At 42.6% G+C, this 24,479-nt stretch overlaps 1 protein-coding gene across 1 annotated transcript; it reads right to left on the bottom strand.

Moving 5' to 3' along the window:
* Positions 1-6,752: 6,752 nt before the first annotated feature.
* Positions 6,753-24,186, bottom strand: LOC135546094 (putative lipid scramblase CLPTM1). The gene is made up of 15 exons (XM_064974240.1): positions 24,090-24,186; positions 16,244-16,371; positions 14,710-14,833; positions 14,253-14,411; positions 14,054-14,171; positions 13,861-13,946; positions 13,631-13,751; positions 13,194-13,438; positions 12,942-13,035; positions 12,697-12,824; positions 12,459-12,521; positions 12,274-12,369; positions 12,031-12,166; positions 11,434-11,601; positions 6,753-7,711 (listed from the first exon to the last, which is right to left on the bottom strand). The coding sequence occupies exons 1-15, from the start codon at positions 24,132-24,134 to the stop codon at positions 7,512-7,514; spliced, it is 1,911 nt and encodes a 636-aa protein (XP_064830312.1). The 5' UTR covers positions 24,135-24,186; the 3' UTR covers positions 6,753-7,511.
* Positions 24,187-24,479: the final 293 nt, after the last annotated feature.

Raw genomic sequence — 24,479 nt, 5'->3', positions numbered from 1 at the left:
AGGCCTGTTAAGACTGAACAGCCCTTATTTTAAGTGTTTCTAAAAATCCCCTATGGGAGAAATAAATTGGGGGAAAAAGTAATTATTTGTGTAGGTGTGTGCCTTTTATGTCCGCGTTTCCAAAACTCAGTCCTGGGGACCCTAAAGGGTGCATGTTTTGGTTTTTGTCCGAGCGCTACACAGGGGATTAAAATAATCTAAACTTGATGATTAGTTGAATATTTGAATGTGAAGTGTTAGGGGAAAAAAATAAAAAAGTACAGCCCTTGGGGCCCCAGGACCTAGTTTGAGAAACACTGCTTTACACCATCTCAACAGTTTCCTGTGTGTATCAAGAATAGTCCACCACCCAAAGGACATCCAGCCAACCTGACAACTGTGGGAAGCATAGGAGTCAGCATTGGCCAGCATCCTTGTTGTACGCATTTGACACCTTGTAGCTTCCCTGCCCCGGCGCTATGAGGCTGTTCTGAGGGTGGGTTGTTAATGTCTTGTAGACTGTATGTCAAGGTGGTCCTGCATGGCGTGTGAATGTAGTAAAACAATTCAAAAATCAAAAGTCCAGGCATAAAGACTTGTAAATCAGCTATTGCTAGACATTTTGACATCAGTATTAACATTACAAGCTGAGATTCTGTAGTTTCAGAACATACTAAATAAATTAAAATGACTGAAAATAGAAATCAAGTCAATAATATTAATGGATTTATATTAATACCTACAAGGCTGTTTTTTTGTTCAAGTTGGGAACATCGACCATTTGATTAAAAATGGAGGGTAGTCTGTCTTTCGTGGGTAGTGTTGGACAGGTCGTCCATCTTGGTTCCCTTCACGTCGCCCTTGGCTCTGGACACTTCCAGTTTCCTCCAGCACTACTCACCCATTTCCAGTTACCCCACCATGACACACTGCGTTCACACACGGAATGAAAAATAACATTTAAAAAAATCACAAGAAGTCCATAAATGTCACAAAGATCTGAAAATACGGAGATATGTACTGCGACCTTCCACCCTCAACTTGGCCTCCCACATTCACAACCACGCTTCCAAAATATTACTGTTACCCATTGAAAAAAATAAAGATTACAGTACATCATGTTTCACTTCACTTGAACTGCAAAAACAAATCTAAAATATTGAGTCTACATTAATTACGATTTGCTGCAGATCCCCACATCCACCGGATGTGTACCAAACTCATTACAAGTGGCAGTATTAAAGCCTCTCTTGAAAAAGCCAAACCTTGACCCAGAAAATATAAAAAAACTATCGGCCTATATCGAATCTTCCATTCCTCTCAAAAATTGTAGAAAAAGAGGTGCGCCTCAACTCACTGCCTTCCCAGAGACAACAAACAATGTATACGAAATGCTTCAGTCTGGTTTTAGACCCCATCATAGCACTAAGACTGCACTTGGAAGGTGGTAAATTACCTTTTAATGGGGTCAGACCGAGGCTCTGCATCGGTCCTCGTGCTCCTAGACCTTAGTGCTGCTTTTGATACCATCGATCACCATACTCTTCTGGAGAGATGGGAAACCCAAATTGGTCTACACGGACAAGTTCTGGCCTGGTTTAGATCTTTTCTGTCAGAAAGATATCAGTTTGTCTCTGTGAATGGTTTGTCCTCTGACAAATCAACTGTAAATTTCGGTGTTCCTCAAGGTTCCGTTTTAGGACCACTATTGTTTTCACTATATATTTTACCTTTTGGGGATGTCATGCGAAAACATAATGTTAACTTTCACTGCTATGCAGATGACACACAGCTGTACATTTCAATGAAACATGGTGAAGCCCCAAAATTGCCTTCGCTAGAAGCCTGTGTTTCAGACATAAGGAAGTGGATGGCTGCAAACTTTCTACTTTTAAACTCGAACAAAACAGAGATGCTTGTTCTAGGTCCCAAAAAACAAAGAGATCTTCTGTTGAATCTAACAATTTATCTTGATGGTTGTACAGTCATCTCAAATAAAACTGTGAAGGACCTCTGCGTTACTCTGGACCCTGATCTCTCTTTTGAAGAACATATCAAGACTGTTTCAAGGACAGCTTTTTTCCATCTACGTAAAATTGCAAAAATCAGAAACTTTCAGCCAAAAATGATGCAGAAAATTCATCCATGCTTTTGTTACTTCTAGGTTAGACTACTTGCAATGCTCTACTTTCCGCCAACCCAGATAAGAGCACTAAATAAACTTCAGTTAGTGCTAAATACGGCTGCTCGAATCCTGACTAGAGCCCAAAATTAGATCATATTACTCCAGTGCTAGCCTCCCTACACTGGCTTCATGTTAAGGCAAGGGCTGATTTCAAGGTTTTACTGCTAACCTACAAAGCCTTACATGGGCTTGCTCCTACCCATCTTTCCGATTTGGTCCTGCCGTACATACCTACATGTATGCTACGGTCACAAGACGCAGGCCTCCAAATTGTCCCTAGAATTTCTAAGCAAACAGCTGGAGGCAGGGCGTTCTCCTACAGAGCTCCATTTTAATGGAATGGTTTGCCTGCTCATGTGAGAGATGTAGACTCGGTCTCAACCTTGAGGTCTTTACTGAAGACTCATCTCTTCAGTAGGTCATATGATTGAGTGTAGTCTGGCCCAGCAATGTGAATGTGAACGGAAAGGCTCTGGAGCAACGAACTGCCCTTGCTGTCTCTGCCTGGCCGGTTCCCCTCTCACCACTGGGATTATCTGCCTCTAACCCTATTACAGGGGCTGAGTCACTGGCTTACTGGTGCTCTTCCATGCCATCCCTAGGAGGGGTGCGTCACTTGAGTGGGTTGAGTCACTGACGTGATCTTCCTGTCTGGGTTGGTGGCCCCCCTTGGGTTGTGCCGTGGTGGAGATCTTTGTGGGCTATACTCGGCCTTGTCTCAGGATGGTAAATTGGTGGTTAAAGATATCCCTCTAGTGGTGTGGGGGCTGTGCTTTGGCAAAGTGGGTGGAGTTATATCCTGCCTGTTTGGCCCTGTCCGGGGGTATCATCTGATGGGGCCACAGTGTCTCCTGACCCCTCCTGTCTCAGCCTCCAGTATATATGCTGCAGTAGTTTGTGTCGGGGGACTAGGGTCAGTCTGTTATATCTGGAGTACTTCTCCTGTCTTATCCGGTGTGAATTTAAGTATGCTCTCTCTATCTCTCTCGGAGGACCTGAGCCCAAGGACCATGCCTCAGGACTACCTGGTATGAGGACTCCTTGCTGTCCCCAGTCTACCTGGCTGTGCTGCTGCTCCAGTTTCAACTGTTCCGCCTGCGGCTATGGAACCCTGACCTGTTCACCGGACGTGCTACCTGTCCCAGAACTGCTGTTTTCAAATCTCTAGAGACAGCAGGAGCGGTAGAGATACTCTTAATGATCGGCTATGAAAAGCCATCTGACATTTAAGTTCGAGGTGCTGACTTGTTGCACCCTCGACAACTACTGTGATTATTATTATTTGACCATGCTGGTCATTTATGAATGTTTGAACATCTTGGCCATGTTCTGTTATAATCTCCACCCGGCACAGCCAGAAGAGGACTGGCCACCCCTCAAAGCCTGGTTCCTCTCTAGGTTGTTTCTTCCTAGGTTTTGGCCTTTCTAGGGAGTTTTTCCTAGCCACCGTGCTTCTACACCTGCATTGCTTGCTGTTTGGGGTTTTAGGCTGCGTTTCTGTACAGCACTTTGAGATATCAGCTGATGTAAGAAGGGCTATATAAATAAATGTGATTTGATGTAGGATTTAAGGTAAACAAACAATTCCCTAGGAAAGCAGACAACTGTACTGGGATTGGGTTAGCCAGATTGAAGTACTCGGGCAACCCACCTCGGTTTACTCCTGGTGAGCACCAGTGTTATAGACACAAGAATGGCACCAGAAATTTAGGAGATTAATGGATGTAAGTCTGATAGTTAATGTGACTGACTGAGGTTTGGAAGCACAGGAGAAAATTCTTAACCTCACAGCACCTATAACTGATGCATAGTGAGCTTGTACCAGTAAAGGACGCATACGACAGACACTACCAAAAGGGTGGTTAAGAACTTGCGCCGCGGTGTTATTGGTCCAACCAGTTAGCATTAGTCATCAGAGGCCAGTTATAGGATGCCAAGGTAGGCACATGAGGAGTTTTGACCAGGATGAGAGTAGCCCAGTCTAGATGGATGCTATTGGCATCCATAGGGGAGTTCCAGATGAATACAAAGCTATGAATCAAATAGGTGAAGGCTTTACCACTACGCTTTTCGGTGGTTGACAATAAATAAAAATGTGGATTGGATTAATTACATCTAATATAAATCAATATAGATTCATGAATGAAACCTGGGGATGCAGTAAAGGGGATCTCTGACCAATTCTCCACCACCTCCCTTATGACCTGGCAAAATAGGCTGGCTCTCGATGTTATTGGCAGAAAAGGGCGGGGTATGTAGAATGATAGGGGTTCATTGTTGTACGTTTATTCCTAATAAAACATAACCAGATGGGACAGTTACAAGAGCTCTAGCAGGGTTAACGGCTCTAAATGAAGAATGGGCTGAGAACTCAGGGGTTAATACATCTGTGACAGGGTGGTTCGATAGTTTGTTTGGAAAATGGAAAAATGTTATAATCACCGAGTTGTGGGCCGCTTTCACCTGTATGAGTGTGTTGATGTTGTGTGGTTGCTGTTTGATTCCGTGTGCGAGAGGTTTTAATCACCAGGACTCTAGAGATCGATGACGCAACAAATGGTGAGGTTCGATTCCGAGCTCCGACCAGTGGGACAACAAATACATGCCTCCAAACCAAGTAGATGACTCTGATCCCTTCGATTACGAGGAGCCCATGCTGGATGAGACTATCTTCAATGTTTAGACACTGTTTATTTAATGAAGATTATAATTAAAATCCTAAAAAGAAGAGTTATAATTGGATATAGGCCTAGAACAGTCGTTGATGAGTATATGATGTAAATACATGTATTGGTTTTGTTTGATTTTGTGTGACGTTTATAATTCCAATAAAGGTTGAGGTATCAGTGTGTAATATTTAGTCAAAGGGTGGATTGATAAAGTAATTTATATGTTTAAAGTAATGACTAAAGAATTCCACCCTGAAACGTATTTAACAGTGTGAAATGTATTAGAATTATAAGACTATAATCCAATAATGTGTGTGTAAAACAAGTTAAGAGAAAAAAACATTGTGTTACTTTGTAGCAATGTGAACCACAGATAGTTATACCTAGTTATAGCTCTGAAAACTTACGACAGGAAAGGGGCCCTTTCCAAGGTCCCTCTAATCTAGGGAGAGGAACAGCTAGAAACTGCCAGGATGGAAGAAAAGTGATAAACTAGGAATGTGTTAGTATTGTGGAAAAATACAGCCCACCTAAAGGGAGGTGGAGTTTCTACTGATGTGTGTGTGAATTATAAAATGACTGTTCTCGTTTTTTTTTACTTCAGAGTATTCTCTGAATAAAGAATGAACCTTTTGCACAATCTGAGACTTCGCCTAATTATTATTAAACCCAGGGAATTATTAAACCTCTGGGAATTGGTCAGTTATACATTATTTGAGTTATCATCATTGGGATGGAAAATTCTCGTGACAACACCCATTGATTCTTAAAGAATATAATTTGTCTTACGGGTTTATTTCAACAGTGGTTCCATCCATCCCTCAGCTGTTTACCAAAGACAGTAGTGGGGTGTACCTTCAGAAGTTGCCTGGACATTTGCTCGAACTAAAATTTGCCCCTTTAAAGGGTGCTAGTTTAATGACAATATGTCCTTAAGAGTACCACAGTATGAGCAATAATACCCATAAAACCTATTCTAGAAACACTTAAAATAAGGGATGTGTCTTGTGAAGTCTTAAACTGGCGTCATGTTTTGATAACCATGCACGATGCTCTGGGTGAGACTGCCGAAACGAGGAAAACATAAGGATTTCTGGATTAACCATCTGTTAACTACATTTAGTAAGGAATAAATTGGCTAAATTTACTTAAATTGACCATTCTGATAACTGCTTTAGGTACGTTTGAAATGTACACAATACGTGTGTTTGCAGGGATTTGTCATCTTGCATGTCGTCTACTTTGATGCCAATTAGCATTTCTAAAAGCTGAGAATAAATAGAGCCGAATATACTGATAAATCACCTTGTCCGAGAGAGATTTACACGGTTAATAACTCATCAAGGCCTGTTAAGACTGAACAGCCCTTATTTTAAGTGTTTCTAAAAATCTCCAATGGGAGAAATAAATTGGGGGAAAAAGTTATTATTTGTGTAGGTGTGTGACTTTATGTCAGCGTTTCCAAAACTCAGTCCTGGAGAACCTAAAGGGTGCATGTTTTGGTTTTTGCCCTAGCGCTACACAGGGGATTCAAATAATCTAAACTTGATGATTAGTTGATTATTTGAATGTGAAGTGCTAGAAGAAAAAGAAAAAGAAAAAAAAGTACAGCCCTTGGGGCCCCAGGACCTAGTTTGGGAAACACTGCTTTACACCATCTCAACAGTTTCCTGTGTGTATCAAGAATAGTCCACCACCCAAAGGACATCCAGCCAACCTGACAACTGTGGGAAGCATAGGAGTCAGCATTGGCCAGCATCCTTGTTGTACGCATTTGACACCTTGTAGCGTCCCTGCCCCGGCGATATGAGGCGTTCTGAGGGTGGGTTGTTAATGTCTTGTAGACTGTATGTCAAGGTGGTCCTGCTTGGCGTGTGAATGTAGTAAAACAATTCAAAAATCAGAAGTCCAGGCATAAAGACTTGTAAATCAGCTATTGCTAGACATTTTGACATCAGTATTAACATTACAAGCTGATATTCTGTAGTTTCAGAACATACTAAATAAATTAAAATGACTGAAAACAGAAATCAAGTCAATAATATTAATGGATTTATATTAATACCTACAAGGCTGTTTTTTTTGTTCAAGTTGGGAACATCGACCATTTGATTAAAAATGGAGGGGAGTCTGTCTTTCGTGGGTAGTGTTGGACAGGTCGTCCATCTTGGTTCCCTTCACGTCGCCCTTGGCTCTGGACACTTCCAGTTTCCTCCAGCACTACTCACCCATTTCCAGTTACCCCACCATGACACACTGCGTTCACACACGGAATGAAAAAAATAATATGAAAAAAAAAAAAAAATCACAGGAAATCCATAAATGGTGCAAAGATCTGAAAATACGGAGATATGTACTTCGACCTTCCACCCTCAACTGGATCTCCCACATTCACAACCTTGCTTCCAAAACATTACTGTTACCCATTGAAAAAGATAACGATTACAGTACATCACGTTTCACTTGAACTGCAGAAGAAAAAAAGTGAGTCTACATTAATTACGATTGGCTGCAGATCCCCCACACAAAGAAGAGAGTTAAACAGAAATATGTAGCGGTGTCCATGACAGAATACAATGACTCCTTTTCCCTGGCAAGTGACATTTCACTCTGCCTGGTTTCCACAGGTCCGCTTCGCCCCAGGAGCGAGGGAGAGAAAGGCGGATAGGTTGGTCATGTTAATCGTTCTTCTTCTCCTCCTCTGCTTTTTCTGTTATGGCGGCGACCTCCCCTGTGGCTGTGACCTCCCCCTGTGCTGTGCTGTCCTTGTTTGGGTCCACTCCAGTGGGTTCCGCTCCGCTGGTGCCAAATTCATTCATCCGGTTGGGATCCACCCTGTAGATCCAGCGCTGGTACAGGTAGACAAAGAATACTACGTCTGTGGGAGGGAAACATAAGAGTTATTACAGGAGTGTAATGTTCACCAAAACCCATGGTTGGGTACATATTAGGTTAAAACAGTTATAACTGTCCAGATCTGGAATGACAACAGTATCACTTGTCTCCAGGGGTGTTTTGACTCTACTATGTGGAAAGTATGAGGACAGCAGCTCTGATCTTGATGAAGTCACAGATGTTATTTCAGACTATGCCAACATCTGTGTTGAGTCAGTTGCGCCTACTAAAACCTGTAAAATCTTCCCTGACAATAAGCCTTGGGTATCAAAACTAGGGGTGTAATGTTCAGCAAAACACAATTTCAATGCACAGAGTTATCGTGGGGAGGGGACACACACACACAAAACATTCCACAGGTCACAATCAACAGCCTGATCAACTCTATGCGAAGGCGATATGTTGCGCTGCATGAGACAGTATCTGGGGAGACTGGTTTTCTGATCTACGCCCATACCTTTTTATTAAAAAGGTATCTGTCATTTGAATTCCGTAGATTAGGGCCTAATGAATTTATTTAAACAGCTTTCCTTGTATGACCTGTAACCTCTTTGAAATTGCTGTGTTTATGTTTTTGTTCACTATAAATAGATCTATAAATCAACAGCCTAACTGTCTTTTTAAATCATCCGTATACACTACAGTGTATATATACACACAAAAGTATGTGGACACCTGTCAAATGAGTGGATTCGGCCATTTAATCCACACCTGTTGCTGACAGCTGTATAAAATTGAGCACACAGCCATGTAATCTACGTAGACACATTGGCAGTAGAATGGCTTTACTGAAGAGCTCAGTGACTTTCAACGTGGCAATGTTATAGGATGCCACCTTCCCAACAAGTCAGTTTGTCAAATGTCTGCCCTGCTAGAGCTGCCTCGGTCAACTGGAAGCTCTGTTATTGTGAAATGGAAACATCTAGGAGCAACAGTGGCTCAGCTTCAAAGGGGTAGGCCACACAAGCTCAAAGAATGGAACCGCCGAGTGCAGTAGCGCGTAAAAATGATGTCCTCGGTTGCAACACTCACTGCCGAGTTCCAAACTGCCTCTGGAAGCAACGTCAGCACAAGAGTTGTTTGTTGGGAGCTTCATGAAATGGGTTTCCATGTCTGAGCAACCGCACACAAGCTTAAGATCACCATGTGCAATACCAAGCGTCGGCTTGAGTGGTGTAAAGATCGCCACTGATGACAGACGAATCTGGGTTTGGCGGATGCAAGAAGAACGCTACCTGAACCAATGCTTAGCCCCAACTGTCAAATTTGGTGGAGGATGGGGCTGTTTTTCATGGTTCGAGCTAGGCCCCTTGGAGATAAAGTAATAGGGTAATGAATCATAATTTTTCCCTTAAGGGGATCTGACCTGACCTCAACCCCTCATTTTCCTAATCCACAGATGTCCATCCCTATCCCCTATAGCAATCCTGTGACTTCCTCCCGTCCACCCAGCACATTCCAAAGCCATCAAATTCTGATGTAAAACATGTTCCAAATTTAACCCAGAATCCAACAAGTTACCAGTAGGTATCTTGATTACAGAAAGAGGCAAGTGGTTCCTGAGCCATAGACAGGCAATTGCTTTGGAGCTGTTAAAATAAATGTTTTTATCATTTTACATGGCGAACCCATTGGAATGGAAAAGGCACAACGCTCGCTCAACACTAAAACTTTACTTTCGCTAAACAGGTTTAAAAGAATGATGTTGAGGCCTTCAATGGCCTTCTTCAGAATAATTGCAAAGTGAATGGACAAGTTCATATTAGGGCATGGGGAAGACAATTAAGGAGAAATCTGGTAGACCATACAGGTCGGGACTCAGGGTTTGGGGTACTATGGTCAATGTCTCCACCTAGTGATGTAATACAGATGTGGAACCAGTAAAAAAAAAAAAAAAACTATTGGAAAACTGGGCAAGCTTCCTTCAACTACAGTAGGTGTAATTGATATAAAACCATCACTATATAATGCATGTTGGGTATAGAAACTCAGCAAAAAAAGAAGAAAAGAAACTGACCTTTTTCAGGACACTGTCTTTCAAAGATAATTTGTAAAAATCCAAATAACAGATCTTCATTATAAAGCTTTTAAACGCCGTTTCCCATGCTTGTTCATTGAACCACAAACAATTCATGAACATGCACCTGTGGAACGGTTGTTAAGACAGCTTACAGAAGGTAGGCAATTAAGGTCACAGTTATGAAAAGCCTCTTTAATGTCCTAAGTTCTCTACTGACTTTGAAAAACACCAAAAGAAAGATGCCCAGGGTCCCTGCTCATCTGTGTGACGGAGGCATGAGGACAGCAGATGTGGCCAGGGCAATAAATTGCAATGTCCGTACTGTGAGACGCCCAAGAAAGCGCTACAGGGAGACAGGACGGGAGTTGATCGTCCTCTCAGTGGCAGACCACGTGTAACAACACCTGCACAGGATCGGAGGGTGAGGGCTAGGGCCATTACCCCCAGAAATGTCCGGGAACTTGCAGGTGCCTTGGTGGAAGAGTGTGGTAACATCTCACAGCAAGAACTGGCAAATCTGGTGCAGTCCATGAGGAGATGCACTGCAGTACTTAATGGGGCTGGTGGCCACACCAGATACTGACTTACTTTTGATTTTGACCCCCCCCCCCCCTTTGTTCAGGGACACATTATTCAATTTCTGTTAGTCACATGTCTGTGGAACTTGTTCAGTTTATGTCTCAGTTGTTACTTCGAAGCTGCGATGCCTGATAAGGACCCGATAACGTGATGGGCATTGGCTAATAAGAATTGAGAAATTTGGCTTTTTTTTTTTTGAATGACGATTTGTAACACAACAAATACAATAATAGCACAACCAAAGATGAAAAACAGTCGCTTTCAATTGTGATTGCAATTGCTTTAGCCAACTTGTTGCAGCTCATATATTGTTTCATTATTCAAGGCTCCCTTTTGTTTCTTATTTTTTTTACAACTGAAACGCTTAAACAAAACGAGCAAACCAAAAGATACAACAGTTCACCTGACACAAGACTAAAGTTTGAAATGTCTAACTCAATACCACAGACCTGATTTGCCCTGACGAAAATGCTTCAACCCCCTACAAATGACAATTATAATCCACATAATCAAAACAACCTTATTAGGTCATGATGTACAGTATATACTTGACATCCAATAGAAAGTAGTATACGGTTTTTGTTAATCAACATCTTTGTGTTTCCGTCAATATAAAAAAAGGATGAAAAGACAAGATGGAGAAGATGCTCAAATATGCCCTCTGGTGTTTTAAATGAGTATTAACTGCAAGTATTAACTGCGACTCACCGACATATCACAACATACCGTTCACAACACTGCAGTATGATTTCAAATGAGGAACCACTGTAGTCGTTAACGGAACAGCCTAAACATGTTATTTTTCAGTTCAGACGTACTCAAAAAGGCAGACAATGCAGCGTAGACAGCCTGCAGGCCTAGTGTTATTACTTTGTTCATATATTTTTGGGATGCATTCATTCAGGTCCACGATGCAGCCAGAAACAAATGGTCTGGTATGAATACGTGTATCATTAAACCCCTAAGGGAACTCGTTTTTTAATGGTTTTTTTTTTTAAATGTATTTTTTTTTACATCAATGGGATAGTCATTGTTAAGACCCGGAATGGACTGTACTTAAGTCTATGAAATGTGTGTGTGTTGGAGGGCAGTGAGTAATAACGCACCGTCTCTGAGACATCCTATCCTGTACATCATGGGCATCTTGATGACAAAGGCGAACAGGTCGTCGATGAAGGTGTTCAGTGCCTTGTAGGTGAGCATCCTCCATGGGAGGTGGGCCACGGACTTCATCTTATAGTTGATAAACAGCTGTGGCGTCATCGTGATGAAACCTGAGCCAAATCATAAAGCAGACACGACGACAAATCAGATCAAAGAAACAATGAGCGTCGCACTTAGTCCGTCTCCAACAGTGTCACTTAGGGTCGAATATCACTTAGGATGTCAAATAATAAAGAGACATTTAGGAGAGAATGTGTTAACAAGGACAGACTATCAATAATTATAGACTTACGGGTCAATAAGGCTCGACTGTCTGCTCGGACACTGTCAATAGGGATCAGGCTATGCAAAATGAGGATTAAGATGGCAGACTCTCACTTGTCCTGGACTGTGCTGATATTTAGCGATTTGATCATCACAGCATGGAAAACGAGGAAAGGAGGATTTTCCAAGACCAGAAAAATCATAATTCCTTGAAAAATCAGACAATGAATAATATTTATAATCCCATTTCTGAACAATGACCACCCGTGACTCACCAAAGGTTAACAAGAAGCCATAGAGCATGCCCAGTACGAATGAGTACCAGCCTTTGTGCTCTTGGTACAGCACACTGTAGACGGCATAGCACCCGAACAGAGGGTACAGCAGCCATGACAGGTACTTGAACGCCATCTACGCAGAGGGAAGAGGACAGGACAAAAAACGTCAGTAGAAGATTTGCCATTCTAGCGGTCAAAAAAAGCTATTGTATTGTGTGTGGCGTTGGCACGTTTCCTTACGTCGTCGAAGACTTTGGTGGAGGACTGCACGTACGTGGACTTGTCTTTTATTGATAAGCGTGGGAGGATCCCGAACAACTTGTTCTCTCTGTCCAACTAAGGGGAAACCGACATCCAGATTAGCTAACAAACAGGGATTCATTTGTGCAACCGAAAACAAGAGAAATACCTGTTCTCCATCTCACCTTGACGTCCATGACCTTGGTGATCTTCCAGAAGTCGATGAGCAGGCCGATGAACACGCTGACCTGTTTTGGGACACGAGATGGGGATTAGAGAAGGGACCACTCAGCTCTAGTACAATGGTCATGAATGACATCCCTACAGAGCCTGTCATGATGAATGACATTACAACGGGTCTGGTGACAAGTCTTTATTTGAATTTTTTTTTTTTATATATACACAAATGGAAAACCCACTGACCTGCACCACGAAGTTGGTCTCATTGTCCAGGATGTAGAGCAGCACCACCAGGGACTGGAACACCCCGAAGATGATGGAGCGCACAGAGAGACCCTCCATGGACTGCCTGCTGTTCCAGAATTGGATGTCTAACACACACACACACACACACACACACACACAAGAATAGAAAGAACATTCAACCACACAAAATACATGTAATAGGCAGTTAAGCTGTGGGAAAAAAAGAAGCATAGTGAGCTCACCATTCTTGAATGCCAGGAACTCGAAGACGCTGTGAACGATTGAGACCACAATGGTCACACCCAGGAGGTAGGGATTGGTTTCCAGCAGGGCCACCTACAGAGACAACACAGTTCCTTAGCCACGGTTACCAGGGAAACAACATGGGGTCCAGACTCCGGGACCAGTTTGATTCCACGATGTGCTAAATTGGAGGAGCAAAAGCAAAACAAAAATGTACACCCTGCCCCAGCCTATGACCTCTAACCCCTGACCTTGACAGAGTCCTGGTCCTCGTCAGACTGCTCATAGGTGTCCTCTGGCAGGAAGTTCCACGGTGAGCGGGCGTTCTGGGCAGCGTAGAGCTGCCAGCGCCACAGGGACAGCGGGCAGTAGGACAGGCGCAGAGGCAGCGACTGCAGGCTCTCATTGATGGGGTAGTAGTCTTTCTGCAGGTTCCAGTAGTCGTTGAAGTAGACGATAGGATAGTAGTCGCCGCTCACCGCGTCAAACTTCACATCTGTAGGGTTGTGAAGGGTAAAAAGAATGGGTTGAGAAAATGAGACGGAATAGAGCAGTAACAAAAAAAAAAGAAAAGAAGGTATTTCCCCTTTAGTTAGATATTTGTAAAGGAGCAGTAGATCTCAACCCTCCTAGTACATACTCTGGTCTGAACCACTGAGAAGCGTGAGAATAGGTTGGTAGAGCTTACGTTGGTCCAGTGGAGGTGGGACCGAGCCCTTGACCCAGGCAGTATGGTCGTCCACCATGTTGATGGTGAGGTTAGGGTGCCAGTGGGAGATGATCTCCACTGGGCCGTGGCTCTCCGCTCGCTGGGGTGGGGGGAGAAAAGAGGAACGGCAGTCAATCAATACTGTACGGACTGGGTTTACTGACCGAATACAAAAATAGGGTCTATGCATCATGGTAAACACAGCCGACCTTGATCATCTCCGGGTCGGTCTCGGTCTCCCCCGTCAGCAGGTTCTTAGTCTTCACGAACTTCCTGCGTTTGAACTTGTTCAACACTGAAAGAGTCAGAGGAAAACGTGAGTCAAACCACTGACATACTACTTTGAAAAGGTCATGCATGCACCAGAGTGGTGGTGGTGGTGGGGGGGGGTCGGTTACTTACTCCGCGTGGCATGGACTGTCGCTAGCCGACGATACTGGCCCTTGCGTTTGGGGTCTGGGTGGAATCCAGTCTTTGTGAAATACACGTGGATGTAGAGGGAACCATTCATTTGCACCTTCTGTAGCACATAGGATCAGCGAAAGAGAAAGAGATGAGAAAATGTACATTCTACCTTCACTTCTCCCTCCTGCTCCCTCACCTCTGGGATGTTCAGATCTATTGAGTGCTCATAGCAGCCGTCCCCATCTTCTCCAGTGTTCCAGTCTCCGTAGACCAGGTCTCTATGGAACCAGAACAGGGACTGTGTGTCGTTGAAGTCAGAGAACACCTCGTCCTGGGAGATGTACACATACAGGTCCTGAGGGCAAAAAGAAAACAGGTTATTTCCATATTCACCTATTGACTTCTCAACCACTTTGGGTGGTTGTTTGCTGTGGCACAGCTTCTTTGTCCAGCAGTGTGAACTAATTACTGAGTGCAAGTCAACAAGCTAGCCAGGATAAAGCTCATCAACGGAGACAAGTTGTGCACACAACTCACCCAGAGAACTACCACTGAGCGGCAGGCACAGACCAAAAGGTCAACCAGGAAGTCAATACTGTCACATGACCTGGGGTTAATCGCTTATGCAGAACGGTGTGAAAAGGCTGGTGTACCATGAGGCTTTCCTTGGGGAAAAGGTTTCGGCTGGGTAAATGCGGTGCCCCAGCTGGGGTACTGGGGTCTGGTGTAGAGGACCCTCTGCGGAACCAGCTACTGATGGCCCAGATGACAAAGATCCTGTAGAGGACGAGGAAAGAGAAGAAGAAAGTCAAGTAAGTCCAATTGAAACCAATTCAACTTTTAGTCAAATGTGTTAACTACACATGGTTGATGATATTACTAGTTTAACTAGCTTGTCCTGCGTTGCAAATAATCAATGCGGTGCCTGTTAATTTATCGAATCACAGCCTACTTCACCAAACTGGTGATGACTTAACAAGCGCATTCACAGAAAAAAAGCACTGTCGTTGCACCAATGTACCAAACCATAAACATCATTCCCTTTCTTAAAATCAATACACAAGTATATATTTTTTTAACTTGCATACTTCGTTAAGAAATGCAAGTTAGCACTAAATATTAACTCAGCGAATTGTGTCACTTCTCTTGCGTTCTGTGAAAGCAGTCAGGGTATATGCAGCAGTTTGGGCCGCCTGGCTCGTTGCGAACTGTGTGAAGACCATTTCTTCCTAACAAAGACCATAATTCATTTGCCAGAATTTTACATAATTATGACATAACATTGAAGGTTGTGCAACGTAACAGCAATATTTAGACTTATACCATGACTTGACCGCTCGCGTCGCGTGAGTGCAGCGTTTCAAAATAAATTTGGAAATCTATATTAATCAATTATTGCACCAACACTGCTCGCACGCGCCAACGAGCATCTGCGTTGCCAAGGGCTAAAATAGAAGTCAGTTCTATTTGTGACGCAGATCGCACTGCAACTCCTGACTCTCCCATCTCCTCATTGGTTATACCCACGTGGGTGACTGAAAGACGAACGAGGGTGGTGGCGGAAATGCACCTAATTTATGAAAGTTGCCAATCCCAATCGTTTTTCAGCGGCAGGGAATGGGAGATCAGTCAGGATCGAGGGAAAGATGAACGGAGCAAAGTACAGAGAGGGTTCCTTGATGAAAACATGCTCAGGACCTCAGACTGGAGAAAAGGTTCACTTTCCAACCACACAGACAACGCAGGAGTGGCTAAGGGAACAAGTCTCTGAATGTACTTGAGTGGCCCAGCAAGAGCCCGGACTTGAACCCGATCAAACATCTCTGGAGTGACCTGAAAATAGCTGTGCAGCGACACTCCCCATCCAACCTGTCAGTGCTTGAGATAATCTGCAGAGAAGAATGGGAGAAACTCCCCATATACAGTTGGACCAAGCTTGTAGCATCATACCCAAGAAGAATCCAGGCTGTAATTGCTGCCAAAGGTGCTTCAAATACTGAGTAAAGGGGTCTGAATACTTGTGTAAATGTGATATTTCAGTTTGATTTCTCAGTATGGGGTATTGTGTGTAGATTGATGAGCAAAAAAAAAGAAGATTTAATCAATTTTAGAGTAAGGCTGTAGCGTAACAAAATATGGACAAAGTAAAAGGTCTGAATACTTTCCGTGCACACATCTCTGACCCACCTGAAGAGGACTCCCTTTATGACCGACCATGCGTTGGGTGGTGGAGCCGGCGGGGGCTGTGCAGGGTCCCCAACAGCAGTCTGTATGGCCTGGCCATCCACGGCTGCAGCAGCTCCATTGCTGCTCACCTACACACACACACAAAAATCAGTAGTGATGCACCAATATTAAATATTTTGGCCGATACCGATATCCAATAGTTTCCTTGCCAAAAACGAAATGATACAAATATTGAAACATTTTAGCGGCCTTTTCAGCATTCTAGTACAGTTAAATAGGCACTGCATCTCAGTGAAAGAGGTGTCACTAAAGTCCCTGGTTCTAATCCAGGCAGTATCACATCCGGCCGTGATTGGGAGTCCCATAGGGCGGCACACAATTGGCCCAGCTTCGTCTAGGCCGTCATTGTAAATAAGAATTTGTTCTTAACTGACTTGCCTCGTTAAATAAAAGGTTACACACAAAAAAGTTATTGTTGGCATTTACGCATATCCCAATTACCAGTAAAAACAATGAAAACATATTTATTTCACTTACTTGCTATTCTGTTCCGTTGTTCATTTGTTCAGTCGTTTCAAAATTTTACGTGGAGTTATTATGTCATGTACCTACGTTATATAGGTATGCACGGTAGCTTTGACATTGGTTTTTAACGTCGGCGTTGAACTCGACAGACATCGGCTGATACCGGTGTTGGCATTTTTAGCTAATAATTGTCCGATTCCGATATGTTCACCGCTATATCGTGCATCCCTATCAATCAGGGAATCCTAAAATGGGTTTCCATCCACTAGCGAAATATCCATCAGAAAGATATGCACGGGAGTGTTTCCATCAAACTGGCTTGTTACAGATGAAAAGCTGTGCGATGACATAAATAACACCATCTCCACATCAGTTTTTTATTCAGTTCATGGAAACTTAAGTTCAATGAGATTCCATCGGTTGTCACAAAAACTGTTTCTATCAAATAGCAAACTTGCCCAATCTCTTCTTGGTGCGTGTTCTCTGGACAACACTGATAAAGTGGAATGTAGGGTGCAAAAATGTTTACATAAAAAGCCATTTCAATAGCTAGGCAAAATATTTATGCTAATATTATCTGCATTAACAAAATATGTGCATTTTCCCACCAGAGACGTTTTCCCCTCAAATTAACTAGTTGTGCGTGATGACTTAGTGCACAACTTCTGTGCTTAAATTCTTACGTACCGTATAAAAAAAAGACAAGTTAAAATGGGTTTCCATCGCATTTTCAACTCTACTGATGGTTTAAATGTTGCGTTATATAGCAAAAGTGCCCACTCTGGTATTGGCGCGTGCATTCTAGCCAACAGCTCGCAGATATAGTGCGGGTAAATCCTACACGAGATGATTATGGAAAAAAGAGCAAGTTCCTTTTTTATTTGTCATACGGCAGCCATCATGTCACTAGAATAAGACCCTCAATATTTATTTGTAAAGGAGCATCATTATTTATTTAGCTGAAGTGCGTTGTTTTCCGAGTCATAGTGGCAGGACCACAAATCACGACTCCCAAGTTTTCGATATGATGGTTATTATATCAATATTTGTGCATTAAAAAAAAGTCGTTTCCACTGCCATTTCTTGCATAAAACATTTTACAGACAAGAAGATCTCACCATGTCCAACAAACAAAATGTCTGTCGTAGGGATGCAAATGTTGGTACATTTTGCAGCCGACTAACTGACCCCCATTAACCGGTCAACAACTTACATTTTTTCCCAAACGGCAAAATGACGAAAGCAACAGAAAGTGCACAATTTGCTGGTTTGGGTAAAGTGTCCTTCAGTAGCGTTTGGACACCACGTACATTACCACTCATCACCGCTGCCCAGTCGGAGGTTTGTGCAACCAGCTTCTTGACATTTTAGTGGCCAACACCAGTTTTGTCCACCTCCACAAACTCCAAAAACCTCTCACACACTGTTGTCTGGCAACATGTAGCGCAGCACTATTACCATCTGTGATTTACAGGAGACGTCAGTGGTCTCGTCTGCCTGTACAGACGCAAATGGAGTCTCAGACACCTCCTTAACTATAGCTTCTCTGTACACTGCATACATTACAACCCCCAAATTTGTTTTGGATTGTGCTAGATGTACCCTTTTGGTTGGTTGTCATAATGCCTTTGTAGCCTGTAATCCCTTTCACCCACGCTCTCAAAAATACTCAGGAAATGGCCTGGGTTCAAGGAGTTGGTAGACTCGTAATTTTTATTTAACCAGGTAAAACCCATTGAGGTTAAAAAAACAATTTGGAGGGCGAGTTGGCAAGAAGGCGAAACAGGTTAATAGCAGCGTGTGCATAAAACATTACAGAAAAATACAGAATACACACAAAATACAAAGTGTCACAAGTTAAAGATAGAATTGAAGATTAGAAACAACTGCAGTTGTGAAACAGTGTTGTCGATCAGTCTTAAAAACAGACAAGAACACTAACTCCCCTACCTTTAAAATCTCCTAAAGCATGTTCCATGATGAAGGGGCATTATGAGAAAAATATCTCAGTTCTAGCCCGGAACAGACAAGGACAGCAGCAATTGTGAACGAAGACTATATTGAGTGACTGATCTGCTCAATACGCTTTGTACAAAAGTGTACCAGTGCTATCACCTCCTGGGGGAGAGAGAGGTCCATTGCACCATAGCATACAAATCACAGAGATGGGTGAGTGATCTAGCGTTTGTAATACATCTTATTATGTATTATGTACCCCAACAGGTGTTCCTGGACAGCTTCAATGTGGTGCTCTTGTTCTTCTCACTTTGCTTGGTGAGGTAGATTGCTGCTATAACTTGATGAACCTTAACATACCTAACCATTTCCTTGGCTGTCTTGCAGTGTGTATCCATTGTTTTCAGTGCCATGATGTCCTTGAAGAGCAGATTCAATGCATGAGCAGCACAGACAATGGGTGTGATGTGAGGGTAGGACTCCTCCACTTTAGACCAGCCTTCATGTTTGCAGCATTGTCTGTCACCAGTGCAAATGCCTTCTGTGGTCCAAGGTCATTGATGACTACCTTCAGCTCACCTGCAACGTAGGGACTGGTGTGTCTGTTGTCCCTTGTGTCTGTGCTATTGTAGAATACTAGTTGAGGGGTGGAGATGAAGTTAGTTATTCCTTGCCCACCCATCAGAGATGATTGCAATACAGTCTGCTTTCTCAATGATTTGCTTGACCTTCACTTGAACTCTGTTGAACTCGACATCCAGCAAATGAGTAGATAAATCATGTCTGGTTGGAGGGGTGTATGCTGGGCGAAGAACATTCAGAAATCTCTTCCAATAGACAATGCCTGTGAGCATCAGCGCTGAACTAGTTGCATACACAGCTCGAGCAAGACATTCATCAGCTTTTCTCTGACTACGTTCCTCCATTGAGTCAAAAAAAACTTCTGATTCCAGGAGGACCATGAGCTGTTTCTATCGATTATGTGTCCAATTCATCATTTTCACCTCGAATAGAAGTAGAGGGACTTTTGTCAGATAGTGCCCGTGGCATTTGCCTGTAAAGGTTATAAAAACATTTGTAAAAAATGTAAGTAAATAAAAATACTATTCCATGTACAGATAAAGTTAGGCGGTGAGATTAAACAACTCCTTTCTAAGATATATATATATATTTTTTTTTAATTAAACATGTATGGAAACAGATGAATTAACACTCAGTTAGCAGGCTCAAGCAAGCTAAAACCCACATGGTAGCAAAGACTAACTTGCAGAAATTGTTAAGTTAGAAATCATTTAAACACACTTTGCTGTAGACTACTATTTACTCGTTAACAAAAAATCACGTCATAAAATATATTCAACCCACCCAGTATTGTAATCAAAACGTACCAGAAAGCATGTAGTCCTTGGCTCAGGTCGTGTAGTAGTGTGGGCTCAATAGCATCTCATTAGTGTGTAAGAGCTTGAGAATCAGCTGTACATGTGATGGAAGAATGCGCTGTGCATGCAGAGGGTTGCAATTCCATTGAATTGGGGATAGTTTAACCAAAATATGCCACAAAAATCTAGAATTGCCTTCTGTGTATCCCACAAAAAAAAGGTTCACTGTTATAAGCTTACTTTAAAAAAAATGAATTTAAGCAAAATTCTCAGGCTTAACTCCCCATGGAAATTTTCCCGGAAAGCTTCCGAGCCTTCGCAACACTATTTCTAACCTAAAAATGTGGGGCTCAAAACAGGTGGGGGGGCTCTGTCGCCACAGAGCTTCATACAGTCAAAAGTCTCTATGGTCTATTATTTAACATGCAACTGCTGTAATGAAGCAGCTAATAAAACGTCTTTTCGAAACATTTGCCAAAACGCAAATCACGGGAATTTCATTTGAACATAAGAGAAATGCTGATTAATGGCATGAGGAAGTCTAAAATAATTGCCTCCACGTTTCTATGTATGGATTTCCGCAATGCTATTTTGAAGCAAGGTAAGACATGACTCATTATTTGAAGTAAAATTTTCAGGTTTCAAACGAATATACTGCCGCAAACTCAAATTGCAAAGTGGTGAGTGACGCGCTGATTGCCTTCTTACCATTGACTAACGTTATAGCCTACGCACTCGAATGGGAGGCGTGCTTTTATTACGAGTTGAGATCGAGAAAGAAAAAAAACAACTCATTTTAAAACCGTGGCCATCAAAGCTAAACAATTCTAGATGCAGTCGCATGTTATTTGTTGCGCAATGACTTGGCTGACAAAAGCACGTTTCTCATCAGTGCAGGCTTTTTGACAGGTGATCGACTATTCCGCTCCTCAAACTATTCTCGGTATGCATGACGACAAACGAAAATACACACGCCAATTTAATTCCACTAAATTATTCAAATTCACCTATATCATGACAGGCCAAATGTATTTTCAGCAGCTAATGTTTGATCTTTAATCTCCCTTAGGCTGTCGGCATCTATAAAATTGTATTGAATCTTCCTGTTTCCATCAGAGCTGTCATGATTTTGCTTGCATAAAAACTGGGATGGAATCGTGGTTACAGACAACAAAATTCACCCATGTCTGGTGAATTTTGTTTTGTCGACTGTAGGACATTTTACCCAGAAGTTCCCAGTTTCCATGAACACTATAAGAAAATATTTCTTATTTTCCAGCATCAACTAAATGTTTACCTAAAGAGAGCAAGAGAAAAAAAAATAAGACCCAAACCAGGGTGACGAAAGTAGCACTTCGGGGGTTTATCCAGTCTGGGACTCATTTCAAGAGCCACCAATGAATTATGCGAGTCACTTATAAAGAAAGTTATTTCCTGAGGTTTGTCAATGGCTTACACTGCATTAATGTTCCCCTGAAAGTGTACTATTAGGACCCATGATGATGTAGCTACTTTGATAGGTTTTGCTTACATGTCAAATCCTGTCTAATTAAGTTGTATGGTTTGGAGTGAGTGCAGCATGAAGGAAGCATTCCAAGCCAAGAACGTGTCAGTCAGAAAGCCCAAGCAGGGGTGCATTGTTGCCCAGTGAAACAAAAGACAAGCACACGCCAAGTCACAAGACAGGCCACACTTTCTGAAAATCACATCTCTCTTGCATGTCACCAACAAAAAGGGATGGACAGCAAGCCTCTAAGAACAAACTGCATTGACAGTCAAAGGTTTCAGTCAACACAGTGACCACCATGGCCTAAGAGGCTGAATAAACAGTGCTGCACAAGTGTTTTTGAGTGAAGGCAGCAGTTTCCTTATGATGTTAACTGACTGGAATGATTTCATTATCTGTGGCAGATGCTCCGTTTTGTTCCAGAGGGCACCAAGATTACACAGGATCCAAAATCCAACTTATTTTCCCAGTAAGAAGTAATCCTTACAACTCACATTGTCAACTGGGGTTAACATTTTACCCACTACTAAATTCTGCCAATGGGACACAGAGTAAAAGCTTCAAAACAACCAATGGCTTTGCCTACTGCTATGAGAGGCAACACAGCCCTTTATCTGTCAATCTTTCATGGAGGGAATCGAAAGACAGCTGCTGCCTTGGCTCCTGTAGCATTCCTCATTGGTGAGATGAGTGACAGTATCTGTGATAAGAGGACCAAACTGGTTCCTATGAGTGGGAGATACTCGTGAATGCAGTGGATAATCAACTAGAAGTATCTGTGCAAACAAGCCATGAGGACCTTAGAGAACACCACTCTGAAGGCTAGCATGGTAAGAGGGCCTCTAGTGGATGCGTTTGAAGTTTATTTAATAACTGAACACACCTATCAAATCAGGAGGCTTGTTGAGACACAGCAAGAAATTACCCCCCCCCCCTCCTTTTTAAAAATATGTTTTACACGCGTAGTCTCCCAGTGAAAGCAAATGTCACACGAACCAAAAAAAAAGTAATTGATCCGATCTGTTCAGAAGGGGATGACAGTCCCGTGGCATGCATGTGCACGGATGTTTGACCGAAGTTAACATTAGCTTGCTAACTGATGAGTAGTGACTAGCTTGCTAGCTCGTTAGCTAATAACTAACCAGAATATCCAACCCGCTTGCTTACAGATGCACACTAGGGTCAGACAGGCTCACCGTGTAAATTGTTTAGATTATCCGGCGTCTCACTTGGAAAACATACCCCAATTCAGGGATGATAAATGCTTTGTACTTCGAATTGTCCCATTATCCCAACTGTTACAGGAGAAGATTGAATGACAGTTATCAGTAGCCACAGCAGCCATTATGGAATGGCATGTCGCCTTGAACAACAAAGAAGCGGATTGGCTGACACTGCAATTCCAAAATGGCTGCCATGGCTTGAGGATGAAAAGGGCAGTTTTCCAAAAAAACAGCCTGGTCTCAGACTAGACGTAACATAATAATTCTACATCCAGGACACCCAAATTAGTAGATTTTACATTTGGTATGGTTACAAAAGGCATACAAAAATTAAAGTAGGGTGGTTGGTTGGGCGTTTAACGCAAATGTCTAGCAACCCAAAGGTTGCAAGTTCAAATCACAGACAACCAAAGCATTTTTTAGCAACTTTAACTACTTTGCATGTTACCTTACTCTTTTAGCTAACCCTTCCAGCAAACTTCTCGGTGTAACAGTTTGGATAATGGGACAAATCTGAATACAACACATTTCTCATCCCTGGATTGAGGTATGTTTCCCGAGCCATATTTTGCGATAGCACCACAGTGTCTTAATCTATACATGAATCCCGTCTGACCCTAGTACAGCTGTAAGCATGCGGTCGGATCTGCTTGCTAGCTAATAAAATGCAACATCCATAACTAAGTAGTTTAACGAACCAAAATCTAGAAAACACAAATGTTCGATCATTCTCGGCGCCGGGCTGTGATTCGTTTAGCACTCAGTTGATAGTGATAGGCAGCAGACTAGCCTAGTCTACCAAGTAATAACTTTAGTCCATTAAAAAGGAAGTGCGATTAAAGGTAATGATTGACAAATGATTCTGCTAACGAACGCTGGCTCGGCTGACGAAATATCATCGCCAGTTTAGCTAGCCACTCTTGTAGCTAACTAGCTAGGTTAAAACGGGCTAACACAATCATCCACTGTCATGACATGATCTGTTACCCCAAGTACCGACCTCATTATTTTGATCAGAAATATGGTTGTCGGTTTATCAGAAAATAACTAACTTGCAAGATGCTATAACAAACGCACCGTGAAAGGCAGGGGGGACGTTTATAAACCGACCGGCATTGACAGCGTCAAAAAGCTCGCGTGTGAAACGATCACACTTCAATAACAATGTCTGCAGTGCCATTCACTGCTCGAGTTAGCCATATGCCGATATTGGTACGTTCACACATTGACAGTCATACAATTTAATTCATTTTTACCTCGCCGTTGGCTTGCGGAGAAGCTTCGGTCTCCTGCGACGCCATCTTCGCTGTCTCTGTCGCACACCGCTGGCAATGAAACCGAAGTTCTCGCGTGAGCTCAGATGGGTACATCTACAACGTGACGTTTTTTTTTTGTTGCAAAGAAGCAAGTCGTCCGATGTTGGCATGAAGACATCAAAGTGCATTCCTTATTTCTCTATTTGCAGCAGTCCCCTCTTTTAAACAATAGAGGAGACAGCTGCTTGTTATATCTGCTACACTCTCCTTACTGTATGTTCAGTGGTATGTTGTGCTTACTGTATTTGTGCCTGTTGTAACCCAGGGGTGTAAAGTACCTTTGTAAAAAATACTTTGAAGTATTACTTAAGTCGTTTTGGGGGGGGGGGT

The sequence above is a fragment of the Oncorhynchus masou genome, chromosome 9 (assembly GCF_036934945.1).
Source record: "Oncorhynchus masou masou isolate Uvic2021 chromosome 9, UVic_Omas_1.1, whole genome shotgun sequence".
NCBI lineage: Eukaryota > Metazoa > Chordata > Actinopteri > Salmoniformes > Salmonidae > Oncorhynchus > Oncorhynchus masou.
This window is presented reverse-complemented; position numbering and strand designations above follow the sequence as displayed.